The 25,548-nt window shown below is 41.6% G+C and overlaps 1 protein-coding gene across 1 annotated transcript in view; it reads left to right on the top strand.

The window, feature by feature from the left end:
* The first annotated feature begins 14,494 nt into the window (after positions 1-14,494).
* Positions 14,495-25,548, top strand: part of SDC2 (syndecan 2) — a 104,395-nt gene continuing 93,341 nt past the window's right edge. The window contains exon 1 of the mRNA XM_077748180.1: positions 14,495-14,638. Coding sequence (XP_077604306.1) covers positions 14,579-14,638 — 60 coding nt within the window. The 5' untranslated portion in view covers positions 14,495-14,578. The remainder of the gene's footprint in view (positions 14,639-25,548) is intronic.

Raw genomic sequence — 25,548 nt, 5'->3', positions numbered from 1 at the left:
GCATACTATAATAGTTGGCTACTCTCGGATCACAAGATGCATCTTTACCTTATCAATTTCTAATTCAAATTAATATCGTACGTCTTCATATAAAATGTAAGAACCTTACTATAATTCCATTTACTACCTCTCTTTCCTTCTTTTTGCTATTGCTTTCATGGATTTTACTTACATATACATTATAAACTCCAAACTAAATAATAATTACTTTTGCTTTAAGCAGTCAAGTATATTTTTAAAAACTTAGGAGAAGAAAAAAAGTTTTTTTTAGAAACATATGGTACATTTATTTACCGCTCCTGGTGCTCTTCATTCTTGCCTGGAGATTTAGTTTCCATTTGGTATCATTTTCCTTCAACGTGCAAAACGTCCTTTAATACTTCTTACAGTGTACGTCTGCTGACAATGAATTCTCTCGGCCTTTGCTTGTTTGAAAATGCCTATTGCATTCTCATTTCTCAAAGGCAGTTTTACTAGCTATAGAATTCCGGGTTGACAATTGTCTTACGCCCCTCTAGCACATTAAAGATAATCTCCCACTGTCTTCTGGTCACCAAAGTTACAGAAAAGAAATCATATTACATTCTTATTATTATTCCTCTGTGCCTAATGGGTCTTTTATTTTTGTCTTTTTTTTTTAAGTTTATTTCTTTATTTTGAGAGAGAGGGAGAGAGAGAGAACATGCATAGTTGGGGAGGGGCAGAGAGAACGAGCGAGAATCCCAAGCAGGCTCCCCACTGTCAGCATGCAGCCTGACATGGCACTCTATCCCATGAACCAGAAGATCATGACCTGTGCCAAAGTTGGGCACTTAAGTGACTGAGCCACCCAGGAGGTGCTCATACTACATATATTTTAGATCACTTGATATTGTCCCACAAGTTCCTGAGGCTTTTCACTTGATTTTTATTTTTCTGATATTTTACTTTTCCGTTAAAGATTTTCATCAGACTCTTTCTTACAATTTTCATTTATGTGCTAATATCCCTTACTTACTTATTCATTATGTCCATCTTTTCCTTCAAGTCCTTGAAATATGTATATTAGCTATTTTCAAGCCCTTGTTGGCTAAATCTAACATCTTAGTCACCTTAGGGTCTACTTTTTATTAACTCCATATTTTTTTCTTAATCATTGATTCACATTTTTCTATTTCTTTGCATGTCTAGTCATTATTGACAGTATTCTGGGTATTATGGGTGATATGTTATAGGGATTATTTTGCCTTCCTTCAAAGAGTGCTGAAGTTTGTTCTGACAGGCAGTTATAATATTGTTAGATCTTCATTTTCCTGTCAAGCTTGATTTTATGTGCTGTTAGAGTGATTCTATTTTGATTTTATCCTTAGCCCTAGGAAATGGCTAGAGTTTACTCTGAAGGTATGGTATTTCTCTGGTTTTAACTGATTGCAGTGACATCTCTACTCTGGCTGGGCCAGGACTCCAACATCTTCCAGAGCTGTAGGATGTCTAGTATCTTGGTTCTGATTTTAGCTTCACACTAGCTGTCTTCTACCAGGGATCCATGATGAATCTCCACACACACTTCTGGGGTTGTCCTCTGTGTAGCTGTATCCTTTCCAGTACCCTGCTCACACATCTCAGCCTTTTGCAGCCCCACCTCTCATCTCGTCTCCTCAAAAAAAGCAACACTACTCTTTGGGCTTTCCCTCCCTGAGTTATGATCCAGAAATTTCTCCGACACAGAAAGCTAGGGTAGCCATGAGTGTCCCTTTGTCTATCTTCTTCCTCCCAAGGATCACAATCCTGCACTGCCTGTTATGCAATACTTTAAAACAGCTAGTTACCTCATATATTTTGTTCAATTTTATAGTGGTTTATGATAGTTGCGCAAATTCAGTAGCAATTATTCCATTCTGGACAGAAGAAGAAGTGACATTACTTGATTTTATAAGCTTTCATTTTGTTTTAATAAAAATTTTGAATTTTTATGGTGTTGCAAAGCGAATTGAATTATGACTAACATCCACAGTTCAGAGATCTAATTTCTCATGTTTTTGCAGAGCTGTCACATCTCCAATTGCTGCAAGTTTTTTCCCTTTCATATGTCAGAATATTTCTCTGGAACTTTTGTACTTTCTTCCACCCCCACTCCCAGTGTTCCCCTCCTCATGCCAGTTTAAGGACCCTACCCCAAAATGGCTTACCATCCACATCTTCTGAAAGATTCATCTCAAAACTTGAATCCCCTAAATCTTTAAGAACTTTTAAAAGTCCAGGGTCCTGGGGCACCTGGGTGGCTCAGTTAGTTAAGCTCCGACTTCAGCTCTGGTCATGATTTCACGGCTTGTGGGTTTGAGCTCTGTGTTGAGCTTTGTGCTGTGACAGCTCACAGCCTGTAGTCTGTTTCTGATTCCATGTCTCCCTTTCTATCTGCCCCTCTCCCGCTTATGCTCTGTCTCTCTATCTAATAAGCATAAAAAAAAAAAAAAGTCCAGGGTCCAGTCACCATTTGTGCATTATGAAAATGCTTCTTGAATCTGTTCATATTTTCATTCTAAGCTCTATTTAGACAAAAGATCTCCAGTATGCAATTCTTTATACTTTTATGTATGTGTAGAATTTTTTACAATAAAATATAGCAAAAACAAAAAGAAATCTCTAAAAGTTCACAGTTAATTCTTCCTCATTAATTTGTTCTCTCAGAGTCAAAAAACTATCCTTCAAGAACTAAACAATGCCCTTTGTTTCCAAATCCAGAATTTAATGAACAAGTCTGACTTCTCTCCAAGATTACTTTCATTACTGTATAAACATAAGTCACCTTCCTAGTTTTCTTTATCCTTTTTAAAAATTGTTTATTTATTTTTGAGAGAGAGAGAGAGCATGCACATGAGTAAGGAAGGGGCCGAGAGAGAAAGAAAGAGAGAATCTCAAGCAGGTTCCACAATGTCAGTTCCGAGCTGATGTGGGGCTCAAACTCATGAACTATGAGATCATGACCTGAGCTGAAATCAAGTTGGACACTCAACCGACTGAGCCACCAAGGTGTGCCCCCTCCTCCTTCCTTTATTTTGTCTGAACTCTACTATTTCCTTTAGTCTCTCTTCATTGGATAGCTCTTAAATCTGTGGTCATTTTTGTTGTTTTTCTATAGAGCTTTCAAATGTCCTTTATGCTTCTTTCTCAAGTATAGCAACGCTAGCTGTATCTGATACTCTAGGCAAGCATCCACGATGGATATGGACAAGAAGAAAATGACCATCACCCAGCAAGGAGGTTCTGAGCTTACGTTGAGGTCCTCTTTGGCTTGAGACACATAGCAATGACAGATAAAAAATATCCCAATTATGTTCTCTGATGACAATACTGTTCATTTGGCAGTTGGTTATAAAAAGATAGATTTTAAAAACTATAAATATGCAAAGTAAAAAACACATTAAAAACAAAACTGGAAACTCCCTCAGTGAAATATTTATAAATTTTGCATAAGCCTTTAAAAAAAAGCTAACAGGTAACTAATGGAAACATTTCAGAAGACTTTTAAAACTTCCAGAGGCACTGGGTTGGGAATCCTGGCTCTCAGACTCACAAGTTGGATCAATTTGGGCAAATGATGGAAACTCCTAGAGCCACAGTTTCTAGTCTGTGATACACAGACATTCCTTGGTTTCCATGATGTTTTCCCAGAAATGCCCACCTTGCAAATAACTCCTGTTCCTTAAACCCTTTTCTGTTCTCACTTAAATGGGCAACGAAACCTAGATCTGTCAGTCTGATGCCACAGCCCAGTCCAGCCACTCTGTTATAATTTATATAATTTTTATAATATATATAAGTATATATTATATTATATATTTATATAATTTTTTATATTTTAGAAAATATAAAAGATAGCTTAGGAGAGGCCACCAAAGTGGTAGTCCTTAACACACACTCCCATTTATACCCGTGATTCCCCCAAGGAGAATCCAAAAGAAAATGGGCCGTAGAGTGTCTATAGGGAGAAGACACTTTCTGCTCCATGTTGGTGGGCTAAGTCTGGCTGATCCCTTCTACAGAGGCCCAGGAGGGGTGAATCTCTCCTGACCTTGAGGCTGAGGACCAAGGAAGAGAGAAGCTTCCTTCAGTTGGCCTGGCAGGGAGGCAAGAGAGCTGATGGTGTGCTTGGCTGTCAGCGCAGGGACACATGGGCAGACACCTTTGCCTTCCACTACCTGTGATCTCCATTAGAAGGAAATTCTCTGATCAGCTACATCTGAGACCAAAGTAGCCAACAAAGAAATAAAACGCCCCATCAAAGCAGTAGGTATCTAGCAGCCACAGAGACGAAAAACTATTAGATCATATACCTAAGGAAATAATCTGTTTTCCTAGAGGAAACAGATGAAAACATTATTTTTTTTAAACATGCACTTTAAGAACACAATTGCATCTGCAAATAAATAATATTAGTTAATAATAAAACACAAGATTTCCTAATAAAAAATTCTGAAGGTAAATTAAAGGAGAAATGTTTACTGCTGTAAAGATTTGAATATCAGTCTGGAAGTTCCTGAACGAGCAAGCAAAAACATGAGAAGATGGAAATCATGTCAGAAAAGATAAGAGATCTGGAGAATATATTTAGGACATGTAGCAAACAAATACTAGGAATAACATACAAATAATAGGAGTTCCAGAAAGAAAAAAAGTGAGGAAAATTTAATAATAAACCTACCAAAATAAAACAAAGAAAACCTCACAATTAAACAAACAAACAAGGAAACTTTAACTTGAGTAGAAAGACGGGAGTCTGAAAACTGAAAGGCACGTTGATGAGAAATCACAAGGATGTAGGTATATCCCATTAAAAATGCTCAATTCTAAGGACAATGGGAAAAATCTTAAAAGCTCTTAAGCTGAAAGAGCAAATTACCTAAGGGGAAAATGCATAGTCTCAAGTGCTTTTATAATTACAAAAAAGACAAAAAATAAAATAACTTAGAATTCCATTTAAGAAATTTAAAGAGATCAACTTTTTAAACAAAAGAAAAGAATGAGAGAATATACATAAAAGAGAATGCAAATAAATACAAAAAGAGTAAGGATAAGTAAATGTAAAAGTTACTCTAAAGAAGATGAGTAACAGAAGAGAGAAATCTCCAGAGCCAGATGAGAAAGAATTGTCAGAGACAAGGCAAGGAATGAAAGAAAGAAAGCAAGAGAAATTTTAAGAATCACAAGAGAATGCTCATCTCTCTAGAAGCACATATATGGCAACGAATTTTAAGACCTAGAAGATAATAATTACTTTCTGGAGAAATGCAAATGGTGAACTAGCCCAAGAAGAAATAGTAATCTTAGGGGCACCTGGGTGGCTCAGTCAGTTAAGCATCTGACTTCAGCTCAGGTCATGATCTCGTGGTTCGTGGGTTTGAGCCCTGTGTCAGGCTCTGTGCTGACAGCTCAGAGCTTGGAGCCTGCTTCAGAATTTGTGTCTCCTACTCTCTCTGCACCTCCCCTGCTCATGCTCTGTCTCTCTTTCTCTCAAAAATAAAATAAACATTAAAAATTTTTTTTAAAGACTAATTATGGCAGAAGAAATGGTGGTAATAGGGCTAACATCTAAACAGGTACCAAGATTAAGTGGATTCCTGGAGTGGTGCTATCTAATCTCTAAAAAACTGATTTTTTTTTTCAATGCTGTTTAAATTATCCCAGGAATGAGAGGAAATATAGTCAGCCCAACTTTAATGCCAAAATCTGATCAAGTAGAAAATGGGATGAAAAAGTTATGGAGCTAATATCACTTTCAAATAAGATGCACAAAATTCTAAGCAAAATACTAGCAATTATTAGCAAATTCTCAAAAATAGATGCACTAAGATCAAGCGTTATTAAAGGAACATGAAAGTGGATTGCTATTAGAAAATCACCCTCGGGGAACATCAACACAATCTAGTACATCAATCAAGTAAAGGATAAAACCCAAAGAATCATATTAATAAGTCTTGGGAAAGCTTTGATAAAATTCGACAACTATTTCTTTAAAATTTTTTTTTTAATATTTATTTATTTTTGAGAGAGAGAGAGAGAGAGAGAGAGTGCGAGCAGGGGAGGGACAGAGAGAGATGGAGACACAGAATCCGAAGCAGGCTCCAGGCTCAGAGCTGTCAGCACAGAGCCTGACACAGGGCTCAAACCCACGAACCACGAGATCATGACCTGAGCTGAAGTCAGATGCTTAACTGACTGAGCCACCCAGGTGCCCCAACAACTATTTCTAATAAAAACTCATTATAAGTAACAAAAATTTTGATCTATTGAAGACCACTCCAAACCAACCACAACTGTCCTTTGAAATGATAAAACACAGTACACTAAATTGTTTTCATTAAAATCAGAAGCTAGAGAGAGATACCTTGTTATCACCATTATTGTGTATAACACTTCTGTGGTTAAATAGTTGGCAGGCACATGCATTAGAGAAGATATTAAAACCACACTTTTTGCTGATGATACAATTGTACACATGGAAATCCAAGAGACTCTAGTAAAAAAATGTACTAGATCGATTAAAGAATTTTTCAAGATGATAGCATACAAGGTAAATATTAAAAGATAAGACAGTTTTCCTCTAGCAACGTGTTCCTAAATGAAAACAAGGGGAATCCTACTTGTAATAGTAACATAGTATATATAAATAATGGAAATATATATATACATGTATATAAAGTCACAGGATCTATAAGAATTGATAAAACCTTATTAAGTAATAAAGATGTGAACAAAGTTGAATATAACCTTTTCGGGTTTGAGAGGCCATACTATCCTGAAAAATGTGAATTGTTGCAAAACCAAAATACAAGCTCAGGTGAATTTCAAATGGAATTCTAAAATGGTTTATTGCATCTAACATATCCTAAAATTTGTATGGATCAAAAGATGCCCCCAAAATAGTCAAGAAAAACATGAAAAGAAAAAGAAAACAGTGTGTGGTTAGGAAGAATAAGGAGATTGGAAATATCACAGGATTTTTATATCATCAAGGTAATCAAATGAATATGGCATGGCATGAGATTAGACACAAAGATCACTGGGTAGAATAGAGAATTGGAAGACTACACTATATATAAGAACACATGTAAGATGGCTTAATACCATAGTTGTCGATGGATATATTAATAGCAGTCATACAAGAGCTCTGACAAGGGGGCATATTATCATGTAGAAAAATGAGAAGAAAATAAGAACAGTTTCCAGAAGACCAACTCCAAGTGTAACAAACACATGAAAAGATGCTTTAAAGTACTAGTAGGCAGGGAAATTTAAATAGCACTAGCTACGAGCTGTCACTTCATACTTACCAAACTGACCCCAATGAATATTAGCACCAATTGCTGGCCGAGGAGTGGAAAAAAGAAAAAGATACTCTCAAACGTCACTAGTGGGAGTATGAGAATTTTTTTTGTTGTTATAAAACTGTCAAACAACATCTCATAAAATTAAACACATTTATAGTCTCCAACTCAACATCCTACTCTTGGGAATCCAGCCCACAGAAAGAAAATCACCATTAATTGAGGAAATATATAAAAGGTATTTCCTGCAAGATTGTTTGTAGGAAATAACTGGAAACAGAAAGAATGCCTTTTGCAGGGATACGGCTGGCTGAAGTATGAAATGCCCACGCCAACGGGAAATAAGAAGCCATTAAAAAAATAAATACAGGTTTCTGTCAAGTGACTTGGAGGAATTTCTACAAGATGAAGAAAGTGTTTGATGGTAAAACATGCAAGAACAAAACAAAAATACTGGTGTATCATGGATGTGTGTGTATGTCTATTTGGGTTCTGTGAGAAGGGAAAGGGGATGATTTATTCACGTAGGTCACAGTGGGTGTGCCTGGGGTTAACAGGGGTCAAGGCAGGGGGTTGGGGGGAAGGACCAGCTGCTTTTACAGTGCAGCACTGGGATGAATTCTGCAGAGAAGTTGCCATCCTCTATCCTTGCATCACTAATAGCTATAAGAAGAAAGCATTTTTCTTTTCTTGTTTTTAATGTTTATTTATTTTTGAGAGAGAGAGACCAAGAGAGACTGAGCATGAACCAGGAAGGGCAGAGAGAGAAGGAGACACAGAATCCGAAGCAGGCTCCAGGTTCTCAGATGTCAGTACAAAGTCCGACGCGGGGCTCGAACTCTTGGACCTGAGCCAGTCGGATGCTTAACCAATTGAGCCACCCAGGCGCCCCAGCATTTTTCTTATTTCTGTCTGAATTCGAAGGGATGATTTTTTGTTTGGTTGTTTTCACAATTTAATTTTCTTCACTTCTATTTGAGAATTTGCAATGTTGGAATTTTATACTCTCTCTAGGTTATTTGGGTTTAAACTGGTGATGGTGCACATTTCTTTGTCAAAGACAGAATGATGGGTACTTTTATTTCCTACGTCCTCTTAATGCTATTCAGTCTTTTTTGTTTGTATATTTTTTAGCCACACAACATAACACGTTTCTACAAGCAAGTTTTACCAATGCTCAAATATTCTATCCTAGATCATAATTCATAGGTGAGCATTAATTATCCTACAGGTCTGTTATTCAGTCTAGGAGACTCAGGGAAGGCTACCTGGAGGAGGTGTGTGACACACGGTAGGCACACAGATATTTATCAGCAAGGACATTTCTAAATTGACACTGAAGGGATAGGTAGGAATTAGCCAGGCAGAGAACTGGGAGAACATTTAGGTTATTACAGGCAGAGGAAATACTACCAATGACAGCTGGCACTTACAACAATTGGCACTTATTGAGACAACTGCCATTTATTGTGAGTTCACTAATGTAACTTGCTAAATACTTCATATGAATGAGTTCACACACTCCACGCATTCACCCTATTATCTCCAATCGATAAGTGAAGAAACTGAGGCTTGCTCAGGTATCAAGGCCTCGTCGAACACAGTGGGAGGTACAACTGGGATTCAAACCCCAGTCTGTCTGTCCACAAAGCCTGAACTATTATGGGTTGTGGTGTATGGACGCCAGGAACAGCAGGTATAAGAGGATGCATTATGTCTCCTTCATGGATGGGGTTACTTAACAACTTACCAGGCATCTTACCTGTTTCACATTTCATTACCTGAAAGAATGTGGTAACATTTTCACACCTGGACATTTGTGCACTTTGTCGTCTAGATATTTTAGAAAAATATTCAATGAAATAATTCCCTGCATTAACCTGTAGGTGATCCCAGTATTAATACTATTTTATTCAGAGAAATATCAATGTATTCTATGCTGCTTTTAGAATTTTTAAGATACGTTGCTCTCCTGGACATGGGAAGCATTTCCCCTAAGGTAATTCAATAATTAAAACATCTTTTCTTTAAAAATGCTTTTCCCTACCAATCTAGTTTTTTAAAAACAATTCTTATAGTAGTTTGCCTTCATTAGGACTGTTTAAAAAAAGGAAAAAAAAAAAAGACTGTTCTTTACACATATGGGCCTTATAGGGTGAGCACTAAATGGTGAGGATTTCATTTTACTCAGGGTGAAGAGTGTCCAAACTCTCATCTATTTTCATCTCTGTCTTTGCCTGGGATCATTTGTTGTCCAGGAACAGAAGTCCTCTTAAACTAGCTAGAGTAAAAATAAAAAAATTTACCTTAAGGGAAATATCTCACAGATCGTAAAAGAATAAATCTGATTGGAGTCTCAAAAGAGCTAGAAAAGGAACAGAACAAAAAAAGTCAGGGACCTCCATTTCTCTGGAACCATGTACCCTCTATTTTTACCTCTGTTTACCCGCTTTATTCTTTCCACTGCACACCAACCAGTCTTTTCTATTTCATCGCACGGGACCCCTTGACAGTTTTGGATGATTCTCAGGTCAGTGTACAGTTGAGTTCGACTCTCGGCTCCATGGATCTGAAGGCTGGATCTAATTGGTCAGTGGTCACTAACCTCTCCCCACACTGGGCCCTGGTTCACACAACTGTGATCAAGGAGGTGTAGGACCATTTAGTATATAGGATACAGGGCTCTCCTTCAGGGCCTTGGGGAGAGTGGCTCTCTAAGAACAGTGAGTGGGGTTAGAGCTAGCTGCCATCAAAGTCATAGCCAACAGACAGTCATAACAAGAGTAGTACCATTTTACATAAAATCATCCAGGATTATATTTTCATGTTCAACTGGATATATGCAAATGCAATGCAAGTAACTTGAAGATATCTTTGTGGAACCTTCCCGAATTCATATATCCAAGTTCAGCTCTCAGGTAAATGTCTGATGCCCCAAAATAATGTAGTCTATAAATAATGTTTTCTTTAAAATTTACATTTCTGGATTTCAGGATACAATTTGACATGTACCTTAGTCACAGACTTGTAATTCGAGGGCAACTCTTAAGTTAAAAATAAGCCAACGTCCCTGGCAAAAGAGTGATGCAAGTGAATGGAGAGAAAAGTGGAAAGGCTGAGGGTAAGAAGAGATTTTTTTTTTTTTTTTTTTGGATTGCCTGTAGGTTTTCATCATGGCCTCGGTTCACTTGCCATTATTAGCCTGGGTAATTAATAGCTGGCTGGCTGGATTTCCTGTTATTTTCAGGTTCTATCATCTTTCAAGTGAATTTAGTCAGGGCTGATCTTACTGAATAGGTTTCTAGCCTAGATCCCTGGTGACATTCCAGGGAATGGCAAGTGAAAAACAACCGAAGACAACAAAGTGGCATCTTTCTCCCTTTGCGGTGTCCTACTCTGACAGCTCACCTTGGGCCACAGCACCTGCTTGTCCATGGTGATAACGTGATGTCATTAGGTTCCTAATGACAAGAGCCTACTGTGTCAGCTTAGGTTAAAAATATGTCTCTAGTAGCTTTCATTTCTATCATCTCCTGTGTTCTGTTTCTGTTAATTCACAGTGCCCTTTCCCCCATTGTTTACATGTCTGCCTCTCCTTAAAAATTTTTTAAAATATTTATTTATTTTTGAGAGACAGAGAGACATTAGAACACACACACACACAAACACACACACACACACACACACACACACACCTGTGCAGGGGAGGGACAGAGGATCCAAAGCAGGCTCTGCTTTGACCAGCAGAGCACCGCATGTGGGGCTCGAACTCATGAACCTTGAGATCATGACCGGAGCTGAAGTCTTAACACTTAACTGGCTGAGCCACCCAGGCACCCCTGCATCTCTGTCTTTATATTCTGTTCATCTCCTATATTTTCTTCCAAGATTCTTGAGATAGGTTGTTTATTCTTTCAGCAATCAGTGAGCTATTTGGGAAGTGATTAGTTTTGCTAGTTTATTTGCTGTGCCCCTGAAAGCATAGCCCTCAAAAGGAGGGCCTGAAAACATACATGAGGGAGGAGCCTTTGACTTTAGCCACTTGCTATGTATATTAGATATATGTCATGAGATTCCCACTGAATTTTATTTAGTTAAAAAAAAAATTACNCCCATACCTTTGTTGAAATCCTGATCTCCAAGGTGATGGTATTTGGTGATAGGACTTTGGGAGGTGATTAGGTCATTAGAGTATAGCCTTCCTGGATGGCTCTAATGCCCTGATCAAAGATGCTCCAGAGAACTCCCTCACCCCTTCCACCGTGTGAGGACACAGCAAAGAGAGCCATCTGTGAACCGGGAAGCCTGCTCTCACCAGACACCGAATTTGCCAGTGCCTTGATCTTGGACTTCTCACGTTCCAGAACTGTGAGAAATGTTTGTTGTTTATAAGCCGGTCAATGATATCTTCCTTATTAGCAGCCCAGACTAAGACATGGACCTTTATCATTTCCAAGTTTAGACGTGTTCCTAACACCATCAGACAGCCTTTGTCCCCCTCCCACCACCACCCACTCCGCGTGAGGCAACTTTTCTGTCCCCAGCCCTCGTGTAGGTGGTTTTCCTTTTAGGGCCTTTTGTACCTCCAGGTTATCCTTCTGGCCACACCTGGTAATGCATTTGAACACGGGATTTGAATATTTATTTGTTATCAAATACCTGATACTGTGTGACTCTCAAAATGCTACCATTCCCTTTATCACACATACTCTCAATGCTTCCGTACCATTTATAAAAAACAAATCACCAAGAGTCTCATAAACACCAAGAGCTTAGGTGTATATGTCCCTCGAACAGATGCGTGTGCTTATTTAGTTTTATCACTGTCTGCCCAAGCTGAATCAGAGACCAGCCACCATGCTTCTTGTTAGGTAGATGCCCCGATAAACAGCAATAGCTCAGAGAGTCAGCAGATGAGTGCATTTCCCCCTTTCATTAGAGTTCTGATTTATCTGATGTTTGTAACTGTTGGGGAGAGAGGAGGTGTGGCGCTGCCCGAAGACTGAAGAGCAGACTAGATCTCTTTTGGGGGGGGAGGTAACATGTTGTGGCTCTTTGTATTTCTCTCACACTGCTCATTTTCCTTTTGAAACTCCTTCCAGAAGTCCCTCTCTCCTCCATCCCATGAACTTCTTCAAACCACAAAGAATCCGTCTTAGAAATATGGTTGTAGTTCATTCTTCTAAAAACCAAGCTGGACCCACATTGACCCGCAGTTGCCAGCTCAGTTCCTATGGAATCAGAAGCATCTGATGAAACAACTTCTGGTCTCCTGATTTTTTTTCTTTTTCTCCTTTGCCCGCTCTTCTATTTCTCTACATTACCTTTTTCGACTGCCAGTGCCCTCGATTTGCCCGTGGGGAGGTTCATGGATGGCACTCAAACAGCCAAGGGCTGGATGTACTTGAGCTATAACTCTCCAGTTTTCCAATGTCTTTTTCTTTGAGATTTATTGCAGTGAAAGGTTACTAGGATACTATAATTCTCAGAGTATGAATGTATTTTATTCTAAGTTCAAAAATTACCATGGCCTTGTATCTATATATCCACATCTATGTATCCTAAAAGTTCACAATTCTTATGCAGTATAGATTGAGTTTTAGATCAAAATTTATTCAATAAATATTTATTGTGTGTCTTCATGTATCAGGAAGGAGAATACAGTGGTGAAAAACAGAGAGGTCCCTGGTCTCCTGGAGTGGGCGTTCGAGGAGAATAGGTTCTACAAGTTTTACTCCAGAAGTCAGAGAGAAAAATAGTGTTAGAAACTAGAAGGGAATAGGTATTTGGCATGTTCTGTAGTATACATACGATAGACACAGAGTTGAAAAAAGTTTTCATCACAAAATATTTCAATTACTTCTATTCAGGAAGTACATGCTCATTATTTTCTTCGAACCAAAAATTACTTTATCTCTCTTTTCTTTGAAGTTCTCTTAAATCTGTTATTATTCAGTGTCTCTATCCAATTTCTCATCAAATTGCCCTATTTGTAGCTTCCAAACGTTAACACCTCAATGCTGAAATGAAGCCTGTAAAATGACTTAGTGGCTTAAACTGTGTGTGAGGCAGACTGGTATTTAAGTCCTTAATGAAATTATGAGCTTTGAAAGTGTTTCATTTTGGGTTTACAGGGGGTCACTCCTTTTTTCTTTCAGAAGGCGGTTTAGGAAGGGTGGGGAATACTCCTACTACACATTTATTACATTGCCTTCTCTTTTAAAATACAATTTTCATGAATTTGTGATTTATGACCAGTTCACACTGCTTGAAGGCATCTGTAAAGTTTGTGTATGTTTTTCCAACTCCCAAAGCAGTTTCTTTCTACTGGTCTAATTCTCGCGGGCAGAAAAGCTAAAATATGTCTCCTGTTGCTTCACCGATCGCTTGCCAGAAAAGTGAAAGTGGGGAGACAAGAAAATAGAGAAGAAAAGAGCACGAAGGTGGAGAGAGGAAAAGAGGAGAGGGAGGGAGAAAACGAAGGAGCATTGGAGCGCTGGAGCACTGGCTGCGGACCAGCAGATCCAGAGCGGCCACAGCGCGGAGCCACCGGCGCCCACTGGTCCCCAAAGCTGCCAATCGAGGCGTAATCCTGTAGGAATTTCTCCCGGGTTTAGCTGGGAGTCACATTGCCGCCTCCTCTCCCCCAGACGCCCGGAGGAGCTGGGAGAAGGCAGGCGAGGGAGGGAGGGAGGGAGGGAGCAGGAGGGAGGGAGCGGGAGGAGGAGAGGAGGAGGAGGGGGAGGAGGAGGAGGAGGAGGAGGATCAGGGAAGGGAGGCGGTGGCGGGAGAGGGGGAGGGGCGCAGCCGCTGAGCCACTAGCCCCGCTCGGACGCGCTTCTCTCCATATACTCCCGGAGCTCCAGCCGCGCGGACCGCCCGCCCGCCCTGACCGCTGTGCCCCCAAACTTCAGCTGCAGCCACATTCCAAGCCATCTAATTTATTCCTCAAAACCAGCAACTGAGCCGCGACACGGGGACGGAGTCCGCGGAGGAGTAAAACAGCCGCAGAACGAGACGAGCTCTAGAGAACAGCCTCCCCCGAGCAACAACTCGGCTTCGGAGTGCAGGAACCAGCAAGTGAGAAGGCGCCGCATTCCCGGGGCGCAGCNGCCCGCGCCCCCGAGCCGGGAGCCCCAGTGCCCGAGCCCGAGCCGCGGTCGCTGCGGCTCTGCCCCGGATCCCTCTGCACCGGCCGCGCCGGGCGCTAGGCAGCAGGCTTCGTTTCGCCCTCGGTGCAAGCGGCGGCTGGGAGCAGCCGGTCCCCGGGGAATATGCGGCGCGCTTGGATCCTGCTCACCTTGGGCTTGGTGGCCTGCGTGTCGGCGGAGTCGGTGAGTGGGCCAGGACGGGGAAGCGCGCGCCGTTTCGGGTGCTCCGGGCCGAGGGGAGTCCGCAGCTCCCACGGGCGGTCGGGCAGCGCCTCCCGGGGGATCCCTACCCCCGCCCCCCACCCCGACCTGGCGCCTGGCCCCCGGGAATCTAGTGGGACAAATGCGCTCGCCCCTCCACCACTTTCCCCCTCGCCTTCCCTTCCCGCAGAAAAGCGCCGCTCGCCGGGGTTGCCGCGAGGTCCCCGGGGGTGAGGGCGCGAGGATCGCAGTTTTGTCTAACCGCAGAGGCCCCTGGACTCTCTCCCAACATCGCCCTCGGAGGGGTCTTGCTGCGTGGCCCGAGAAGCACCTAGAGGAAAGGGGGGCCAGGACAGCCGGAGGAGGGCCGGCGAGGGAACCCGCCCCCTCCGCGCGCTCGGCGAGACCCAGGGACAGCCTGGAAACTTGGGGATCCTGTCTTCCACACACCACCCCCCACGCTAAGCTAGCTTTCCTCCTCGGTGGAATGCAAGTCCTGGGGAGATGGGGTCCCGATTTAAGAAACCCGAGAGTGTCCGGAGAGGAAAGTTTGCAAAAGTTCTTTTGTTCGGTGTTCTCTGTGGCTGGGGCGAGGTAGCAGACACTTCGTGGAAAGGCTACCCCCTGAGGCCCAGTCCCGGGTCCCGCGGGGTGCGCGGAAGGCGCCGGAAAATACTGGGGCCCCGGGCTCTGGAATCCCAGCCCTTGAGAGGCGGGGGGCAGCCCCGCGGGCCCTTAGGGGCAGGAGGACATTTTAATACGGATTACCCTGGAATGGAGCGTGCAGGGCAAGGCGGGGTGACACCAGGCTCGGCCTCGGGTCGCCTGGCCATTCGGGGACCGAGGCTTGCAGCCTGCCACGCTTGTCCTGGCGGGCCCTGGCAGCGGTGCTTCCGAGGCCCCTAGGAGGCTCTTCTCCCGCCGGGGCCGGCTGCGTGCAGCCAGCCTCCCTCCCCGGCCGCGGCAGTGGGAACTTGGATTCTCCTCCTTTGGGTCGAGCTTCTGGGGCTGGAGTTTGTTTCCCTACGTCGCCCGATGAGCGCCCTCTAAAGGGATCTGCCTCCCTGGGCTTTTCAGGTCGGTGGCGGCCCCTACCTGGGCGCCCCCAGCTTTGCCAGGCTAGGTGGAAGCCTGAGCACCCCAATACTGTCCGCAGCCTCAGTGCTTTCCGGGACGGAGTGCAGCTGTTTGACTCCTTTTTAGCCCCTCATACCTCCTGCCTTTGCCACCTAGTAACTTGTCCCGGGATGGTTTTGTGAGTTTCCCTCCCCCTTCTCCCTCGTTTTGGAGTTGAAGCGGTTTAAAGAGTGGAAAACCTCTCGGGCACTGAACAGCAGATGGACATTTTCCATCAGCGTGGGAGCCGCTGTGTGTACTAGCAGGTCCCCAAACGTTATTTGGGATTGAAAAGCAGACCTGTACACTGTAGACAGAAGAGATGAGTGCTTGGGTGCTTGGGCTGTAAAATAGAACTGCGAGCCTTATCAGTACTTCTCTTTGGCAAACGATGGGCTAATCCGTTGGGACTGGTTAACTCGCAGCCAGTTATGAACTTTGACTCATTGTACACAAAAAGGGAGAGATTCTCTGTTTATTTCAGGAAAAAACGTTATTGCTCATCTTGTTGCAAAACAGGGCAAAGGGAGAACTCCCTCTAAAGGTTTTCAAGAGAAGCCTAAAAGGCTGTATAGGGTTAAGGAAGTCCTTTTTCTGGACGAATCCTGTTCAGGATTTGCCAGGAACTGTTACTGTTTTGGGGTTCTCCAGACAGAATGCTTCTGTCTTCTGGTTCTCTGGATTTTTGCATAAATCTGACATTGCTTCTTAAGGAAGCTTTGTGGCTGAACTGTTCTCCTGTCTGGTGACACTTTTCTCCTGAACTCTGTCTTTTTGGTTCTAATATTTCTCATTTCTGACCAGGATTAGATGCTTTCCCGGTGAGCTCCTTCCCTGAGGTTGATACTCTTTTCAGTAATTGGACTAGCATCCAAGAGGGTGATTAGATATTTTTAAAATGTCAACTTGGAGACTCTAGTAGACGGTCTTGATTATTAGGCTGTTTCAAAGCTCAGGTGGCTACTAGTTCATTTCAAATTACTTTTTAGTCTCTGTTTGAGGTATAGCAGCAACCACATAGGCGAAGTTGAAAGGCTTAATTTTTCAACAATTAGCTATCATAGCACATTATTTCCAGTAGCTCGTATTTTAATTTGGAAACTGTAGCAGTTTCCTGGAGTTAGAGGTAGTTAGTGGTCTTCCGAGCTTTAAGTCTGTCTTTATAAGGAGGAAAGGAAAAATGTGTGCGGTTATTGAATTATTGAGTTTTATACTAAGCACAAGGCAAGGTGAGGGGGGAAGGAGGTTCTTAGGAATGAAGGCTCAAAGCTGTGAGAAGAAACTTGTTGGCTCTTCCTTTCTGAATGCTGGAGACAGCAAGGACTGTTTGTGGTGATGCGTCCGTTCATTGCACCAGCAGCAGGCTAGGGCTTTCGCTGCGGGAACACCATGTGAGGGGAAAGACTGAGTGTGGCGGTAGTGATATGCTGCTGTTTTTCTATCCATTTTTTTTTTAACTTGACTGTTTATCTTTAGAAATAATATATTGCAGACTGCTATAAACATGTAATTGGAACTGGAAATATGTCTAAGAAGAGGAAATGTTTTGAACTAGTGGAATTTTATACACATGTTTCAGTGTGTGTAAATTAAAGGAAACTGTCAAGTCATTTGGACCCATGCGTTACCTCTCTGCATTATAAAAGGCAGGCTTTGGAAAGTTTGCATTAGAAAGAAAAATATAAATTGGAACCATATAACCTTTTTCAGTTCTTTAAAAAAATATATTTTGGCTGCTCCAGTAGTGAAACAAATTATTTCTGCTAGGGAATTTTATAGAATTCCTGTTTCTCTTTTAGTTGGTTATTAGAAGTAGGTAGACATCATTTAAGAAATAAATATTTTGTAAGATCAGGCTTGTGAAAGATGGATGTCCTAAAAGGAATTAGAGTTTGCTCTCCAATTCCTGCTTCTGGGACCTGGTACATCTAGTTTTGAAGGACTGCGTAATATGATTACTCACATGACACCTTGAATAATCATTAGTTTGGAAAGGATTTCAAAAGATTACCTAGTTTTTTTCCTGGGCAGGACTAATTCTCAAGTCTTCAGGAGATCTGCCTGGTCAGCCACAGGTGGCCTGGAGTGTCCTCAGGTTGGCAAAGCCCCGAGGATCCAGCCACTCAGAATCCGGGCAGCTCTGTCATTAAGGTTTATAGGGAGTCTGGTCAAGCCACCGTGCTATTTGGCATGTCAGCTGGCAGTGATCCAATAGGTGGTGTAAGGAATGTCATCTGGGTTTAGCTCCTCACAACACTGCCCCTTTTCAGCACTGCCAAAAATCAAACTAAATGATCTCTCTCATCATTTCTTTCTTTTTTTATATTAAAATTTTTTAAACGTTTATTTACTTTTGAGAGAGAGAGAGAGAGACAGAGCATGAGCAGGGGAGGGGCAGAGAGAGAGAGGGAGACACAGAATCCGAGGCAGGCTCCAGGCTCTGAGCTGTTAGCCCAGAGCCTGACATGGGGTTTGAACTCACCAACAGTAGAGATCATGACCTGAGCCCAAGTCATACGTTTAACCGATTGAGCCATGCAGGCGCCTCTCATCATTTCATTCCCACCATGGAAGAAGACTTGCTGTTTCTGCCACCATCAACAGTACATTCCAGGTTCTCAAAAATCACCTAATTCTTTCATGGCCCAGAAGCCAAAATAAAGTTTTAGAGAAAAAAAAGCAAGAAGGAATGAAGAAGAGCCTTTGCTGAAAATAAGCTACTGTTATTTACTTTGTTTAGTTGTGCCAGTAACATCATCTTCATTCTAGTCTTTGGGATTTGAATTTTGAAGGCGTCCTTGAGTCATTCCACTTTGTTGACATCCATGTCCAGTTGGACGTTAAATCCACCTATGTGGTCATTCCACAAACACAGTTCAGCACCTACCGAGTGCTGGGGATAAAGCACTGAGCAAACCAGGCAAACTGTGTTCTCGCAGCTCACATTCTAGTGATCCAGGTAGCTTTTCCTTTAGTTTTGTCTTTCTTGAGACGTGTGCCTTTATGTGAGCAGCTTTTTAGTGGTTCTTCCTGGCCCAGATGCTCACCTGCTGTTTGATTTATCCTGTACCATTCAGATGGGGCTCCCATGGTCCACAAACCTCTGTGTTTCCTTGTTATCATGGCATGGACTCTAACTAAACACCTCTGCCAGGTTTAGAAGATGCTCATAATATTGCTCCTTTCTACTTCTTCTCCCTTAATCACTCTCCATCATGTCTCCCCGGCGCCTGCCCGCTGGCCTCACGCTCATGAACACTCCTGGGACATAGCCACCGCTTTAGTGTTTCTCCCTTAACATTCTGTTGATTCAGACCCAGCCTCCAGATGGCCTTTCATGTTTGACTGAGCCCTTGTTTTTATTTTTCTGTGAACGGTACAGCAGACTCATGATGAGAATCATTGGAGGTGTGTAAAAATACAGATTTCAGGGCTTCATCTCAGACTTACATGATCAGTAGCCTGAAAGGGGGTGGGGTATTTTTATGAAGCATCTCAGATGATTTTAATGAATCAGCCACATTTGGGAACTGCTGGTCTGCTCACGTACTTTACCTCTTCTTATATGCTATTTTGGGTTGGTTGGTAGGCTCCTGGCAGTATATAGCTGTGTGACCTTGGGGAGCACTGTAGAACACTAAGGGTTCGACATGGGAGGTAGGTAAGTTGGGTTCAGATGCTGATACTTTGCCACTTACTGTAGTATGTGGACAAGATACTGCAACTCCAAGTCACTTGAAAAAATACATATGTACATGTGTGTCATTTGGACCCGAATGGCTTTATGACATGATTATAGTGAGCCTAAAATGAGGGCGTGTAGGAATGGTGCTTGAGAGGCTCCTGGGTGGCTCACTCAGTTGGTTAAGCATCCGACTTTGGCTCAGGTCATGATATCACGGTTCATGGGTTCGAGCCCCGCGTCGGGCTCTGTGCTGGCAGCTAGCTCAGAGCCTGGAGCCTGTTTCAGATTCTGTGTCTCCCTCTCTCTCTGACCCTCCCCTGCTCACGCTGTCTCTGTCTCTCAGAAATAAATAAAACATGTAAAAAAAAAAAAAAAAAGGAATGGTGCTTGAGGCACAGAAGGTAACAATTGGTTCTTCTCTTCCTTTCTTGGCCTCTGTTTTCTTGTCTATGAAATGTGGGAGCTGTATAAGATGTTCTTAAGCCCTCTGACATTCTAAGAGGTGAATTTTCTGTTCCATCGAGATTGGTGTCCTATAAGGGGAGGGCCTTCCTTTTCACACATTTCCTCCCCGCACAGTGCTGAGCTTGGTAAACAACTGTTAATGATCCATATTTAAGTGCTGGTGCCCGTGGCAAAGGCAGCCGGGATCCATCAGTTCCCCTGAAGCTCAGCTTTGCTCTGGCCACTGAAAGCCGTGTGGTCTGGGATCAACGGAATCCACCAACCCATGGGTGTACCTGGGCCAGTTTGCCAGTTTTGACTCATTAGACCTCAGTTTCATCAACATTGCAATATTGGCATGAAGAATAAACAAGACATTGCAGGCAAGTCCTGCAATCATTGGTGTGCATCCATGCTTCCTCCTGTTTGCTTCCATTGACATTCTAGCAGACTGGAAGGAGAGAGTCATGTCTGTATTGCATGCTGGGGTGTAGCTGGTCACCTGAAAGGAGGTAGCAAGGCTGGTGAGGGAATGTCGGGCCGGGGGGAGGGGTGGGTGCGTGGAGAGAGTATTTTTTTAAGAGTAGAAATGCATAAAATTTCTCCTTTTAGCAATTTGAGTTTTGGTTCCTACTATCAAAAATCTCGCTGTGTTTTGACAACTCTGTTTCTGGGGCCGCATTAGTTTTAGCAACAAGGGCTAGAGGGGTGACTGCCTCTGAATAGGAAAGAACGCTGTTGAAATAGAATCATGAATGTTTTTCTTGGATATCTCAAAGTATTGGTAGGACTGGGAGAAGGGGAGAAACCTTGAAGTCTTTGGAGATTTCGCATTTGAATTTCATATCAGCAGAGAGAGGCCAACTTGTGTGCACTCGGTGATGTGAGAGCCAGCTCATGGTCTTGGACTCCAAGCTACGGTTAATGTTAAAGACAAGATATGTTTTCACATTTTTCCCCTCTGCTGTTCAGTTTGTTCTGTTGAAAATGTCACAAAGATGCAGAGAATGTGCCCTTTACAAAGCATTTGGATGTTTATTTTCTTTGCTGATTATACAGGTATATTAAATACAAATAGTACTGATATTTAAGGAGTATGTGCAATTAATAGAGTTTAGTCTCAAGATAGGATGACACATGGAATGAGATAGCCAATTATTAAGGGAAGATTTTTTTTTTCTAGTTCTTACCAAGAAAGAGTAAAAGTCAAATATTAGTTTCAGAGGCTATATTATTAAATATAAAGACACTAAAAGTAGGTGTACAATATTTAGGGCAAAAGTGAGGTTTTGCATACATGTAGTTAATTATCTTAATCCTTGTGGGACCTACCTCAGCTTCCCCATGTATAAAATGATGCATGAACTCAAGAATTTTCTGTCTTTAACATTTAGTTTTTCTATATGCTTCAGGGTAAGATTGGGGAAATGTTCAGATTAACCTAATCAATAAGTAATTATTAAGCTCCTGCCAAATACTTACTATTTTATCACCGAAGGAGGGAATTCATTCACATTACTAAAAGGTACGTCATTTCTAAGAGCTGATGGTAATCAGTTAACTCGAATGGAGTATTCATCATGTATTTGCATTAGATATGTTGTTCTGAATGTTCATGATCTAGTATTTTGTCATATATTTTCTGACATAAGCCACTGTAGCATCAGCACCAGTTGATGTGATGATCAACACCAGTTGATGTGATGGAATTCACTTTCATTTTGGACAGAAGACAACATAACTTGTTATAATTTGGGGGGCTTTTTAAAAAAGTTTATTTATTTTGAGAGAGAACAAGAGTACGTGAGTGGGGCAGTGATAGAGAGAGAGAGAGATCCCCACGCCTTCCCACGTGGGGCTCGAACTAAGAAACCATGAGATCATGACTTGAGCCGAAATCCAGAGTTGGACGCTTAGCCAGCTGAGCCACCCAAGCACCCCAGCGGAGGCACCCAGTCATCCCTAATTTAGAGGGCTTTTTAAGGCATAAGTCACTGAGGGGTCTCAGGCTCTTCATTTGGTTTCTGGCCTAGATGCCCATTTCTAGAGAGGGGCCTTTAACTGGTGCCTTGCCCTTGCTCCTCTCTGTAGCACCAGAACCCAGTGTAAGTGCTGTGGGCACCACAAGCGAGAATCTAAATGAGCAGGCAGTGTGGTAGACTGGCTCAGAGCCTGGTCATTGGAGGTAAGACTTGCTTGGGTTTGAATCCCCTTCACTGTGTAACTTGGGACAAGATTTTTAGTCACTCTGCGCTCAGTTTTCTCTATAAAATGGAATATTCTAAACAAGGTGTTTAGGATTATGCGAGACAGAATATATAGGAGCTTTTAACACAGTGACATATTCATGTTTTACGTCATGTGTTAATTACTATTATTCTGATTCATGGTTTTCTGATTCGTGGGGGCTTTGTACGCTACATGGGCTTATCCCATCAGCTCCAGCCCAAAGAGTGGCCTGGGAGATGCACGATTGAGCCTGCTCTTTTTTCTTTCTTTCTTTTTTTAATGTTTATTTATTTCTGAGAAAGAGAGAGAGAGACAGAGAGAGACAGAGAGAGAGAGACAGAGCACTAGTGGTGGAGGGGCTGAGAGAGAGGGAGACACAGAATCCAAAGCAGGCTCCAGGCTCTGAGCGGTCAGCACAGAGCTGGACGCGGGGGCTTGAACTCATGAACCGCGAGATCATGACCTGAGCTGAAGTCGGACGATCAACCGACTGAGCCACCCAGGTGCCCCGAGCCTGATTTTTCATAGCTGGGGTGCTCTTTCCTCATTTGGGGAGACCTAGCTCTATGTTGAGATATTGAGTATATGTTTGTATTCAGCTTTTCTCTAAACATGGGTGATGTTAGAGGATGTGTCATTGGTTATTACTGAAAGAGTCCTTGTAGGAACTAGATGAATCTCTGAGTGTTAAGGTGTAAAAAGCCCATTTTTTCCAGTAATTTTACCTTTCCAAATCTATCCAAAGGAAATAGTTATAGCTGGGTAAAATGTGTTTATTGAAGATTTATTAATAATAATTAAAAAAAGGAAACAACCTGAGTGTACAGTAGATTAAAGATTCTAAATTATACACTAAATATCATGCAGTCATTAAAAATATATTTGAAGAATATTTATAACTTTGAAACTTTATAATAGACAAAAAGTTTGATATAAAACTATATATAGTGAAACTAAGGTTATATTAAATAAATTTACATATGTGTATGCATAGACTTGTACATGTGATAAAATGCACAGAACTAAATGTACCCATACACACACACACAAGAGTACAGGTAAAATTTAGGAACTCTGAATAGGATTAGTGGATTTTGTCAATGTCAATATCCTTCCTGCGATATTCACTATAGTTTTATAAAATGTTACCAATGAGGGAAACTGGTTAAGGGGTAGAAGAGATCTCTGTATTATTTCTTTATAAAAAATTGTTTTAATATTTTATTTATTTCTGAGAGAGAGACAGAGACAGAGAGACAGCATGAGCAGGGAAGGATCAGAGATAGAGGGAGATACAGAATCTGAAACAGGCTCCAGGCTCTGAGCTGGCTGTCAGCACAGGGCCCGACGCAGGGCTTGAACCCACGAACCATGAGATCATGACTTGAGCCGAAGTCAGACGCTTAACCTGACTGAGCCACCCAGGCGCCCCTGTATTATTTCTTACAATTGCAGGTGAATCTGTAATTATCTCAACAAAAAAATCAATAAAATAATGGCAACAGATGTAGAGAGTTTTTCAAGTATGTTCTGCTGATCCTTGAAGGAACAGATAGTAATTGTTATAGAGTTTAAAGAATGAGAGAGGCCATTCTTTTTTCATTTTGTCAGGTTAGCAGTACTCTAAAATCAGACAGGGAAGATTTAGGAAACAAATCTATAGGCCAGCTTCACTTATGATGCCAAAAATTTAAATATAATATTATCAAACTGAAAACAGCCCCTTAGTAAGAAAACTAGTGATGGATCCAAATAGAGTTTATACAAGGCATGTTTCAACAGCAGAAAAGCAATGCAGTCAACAGTTTAAGGGAAATAACAATACGATCATCTCAATAGATGCAGAAAACATCTGAGAAAAGATTATAAAAATGTTAATACAAGGGTCTCTAATTTCTGGTTAACTGAAGGTTTACTATTTAGGGTTAGTGCATCTGTGCTGATGGCTCAATACACTTGACATGTTTAGCCACCAAAAGATCACTGTTTACTGAGTTGTGAGGCAACAACAGTCTCTAGTTGCTGGGGTGACAGGTGTGTGACAGTGCAATAAAGTATGGGTCATAACATACATAGATTCTAATCCATATGAACTTGTAGCTCTAGCATTGCCAAGTTTCAATTTTGTGCTCTCCCAAATGAAAATGACACACAGTGGATGACCTCAAGAGTTTTGGAATCCCGTGTTGGGGTCTGGTTTTTGGTATTGCCACTTGAAATCCACGTGACCTCAAGGAAGTTTCTGACCTTGTTTTTCAGTGTAACACTGAGCATTATAATATTGTGCTTTTTGGTTATTTTGAAGATTAGCTTCTGACCTTGTTTTTTCAGTGAAACACTGAGAGTTATAATATTTTGCTTTTTGGTTATTTTGAAGATTAGCTTCAATAATAATGGAAAACTTCTAACACAAGCCTGACCGATAATAATGTTTTAAACACATCTGATTCTCTTTCCTTCTCGCTTTAAATTTTCTGATTCTGGAATACATTATACATTCATAAATGTGTGTATATATATGTTTTGTTTGTTTGTTTGTTTCTCACTTGCATTCTGACCCCTGACCCCAAGGGACATCTAGTTTCACAAATTTATGACCAGCTTATTTTTTACCAGGCAGGGTGTGATGCTGAATTATACTTTCTTTCCGCCGTCATCTGTTTCCTGAATTACATTCAGCTAAAGCTCAAAATAGCTTGCATACAAGTTGAAAATTTAGTTAAGACTTCATGAAAACTTCATAAAACCTGACATAGTACTTGGGATTACCATTGTAAATGCTTAAAGAAGGTCAATATTGGAATATTATGTTTGTAAACATGGATTTATCTGTTAGGTTTGCCAGTGAACTAAAAATTTTATTTCTGTCCCCCTTTTGAACTCATTTAGATAAGAGTGGTGAGTATTTTTATTTCATAATTCAGGCATCCCCCTGCTTTTTGAAAGTTCACATTAGGCCATTGCACTTTTATGTAAGACCTATCTTTGTACCTGTTTTCACTAACTGAAAGAAATCTGAAGAGAATTTTAGCTTTTATGGAAAAAGGCAAGAGGTGAAAATACGTTCCTTGTTTGTTTTGCGGTGAGCCATTCTGGAGGCGGCATACACCCCAAGCATCAAGAGGGGCACCACCAAATCCTTTCTGCACAACTACACACGGCATCTTTGCCTCAAACCACCACAACTGGGAACTGTGTCTCTGAGCATCTGTGCTTTATCTTGATTTATTTTGTGCATCCATTAGCAAGATGTGTCCTAAGATATCAGAAAAGCCTAAGGGAGGTTATTTTTTGGGTCTGGGAATGCTTCAAAATTTTCCCATATAAATTACTGGCAATTGCTTCTTCGCTTTCTGCCACTTGGGCTTACGAAAGGTTTCATGGGAATTCTCTGCTTTTGGATAGCGGAGGAAGCTGT

Source organism: Crocuta crocuta, unplaced genomic scaffold (genome assembly GCF_008692635.1).
Source record: "Crocuta crocuta isolate KB4526 unplaced genomic scaffold, BGI_CrCroc_1.0 scaffold39, whole genome shotgun sequence".
NCBI classification, from domain to species: Eukaryota; Metazoa; Chordata; class Mammalia; order Carnivora; family Hyaenidae; genus Crocuta; species Crocuta crocuta.
Note: the sequence above shows the minus strand (reverse complement) of the source record. Positions and strands in the feature narration are given on the sequence as shown.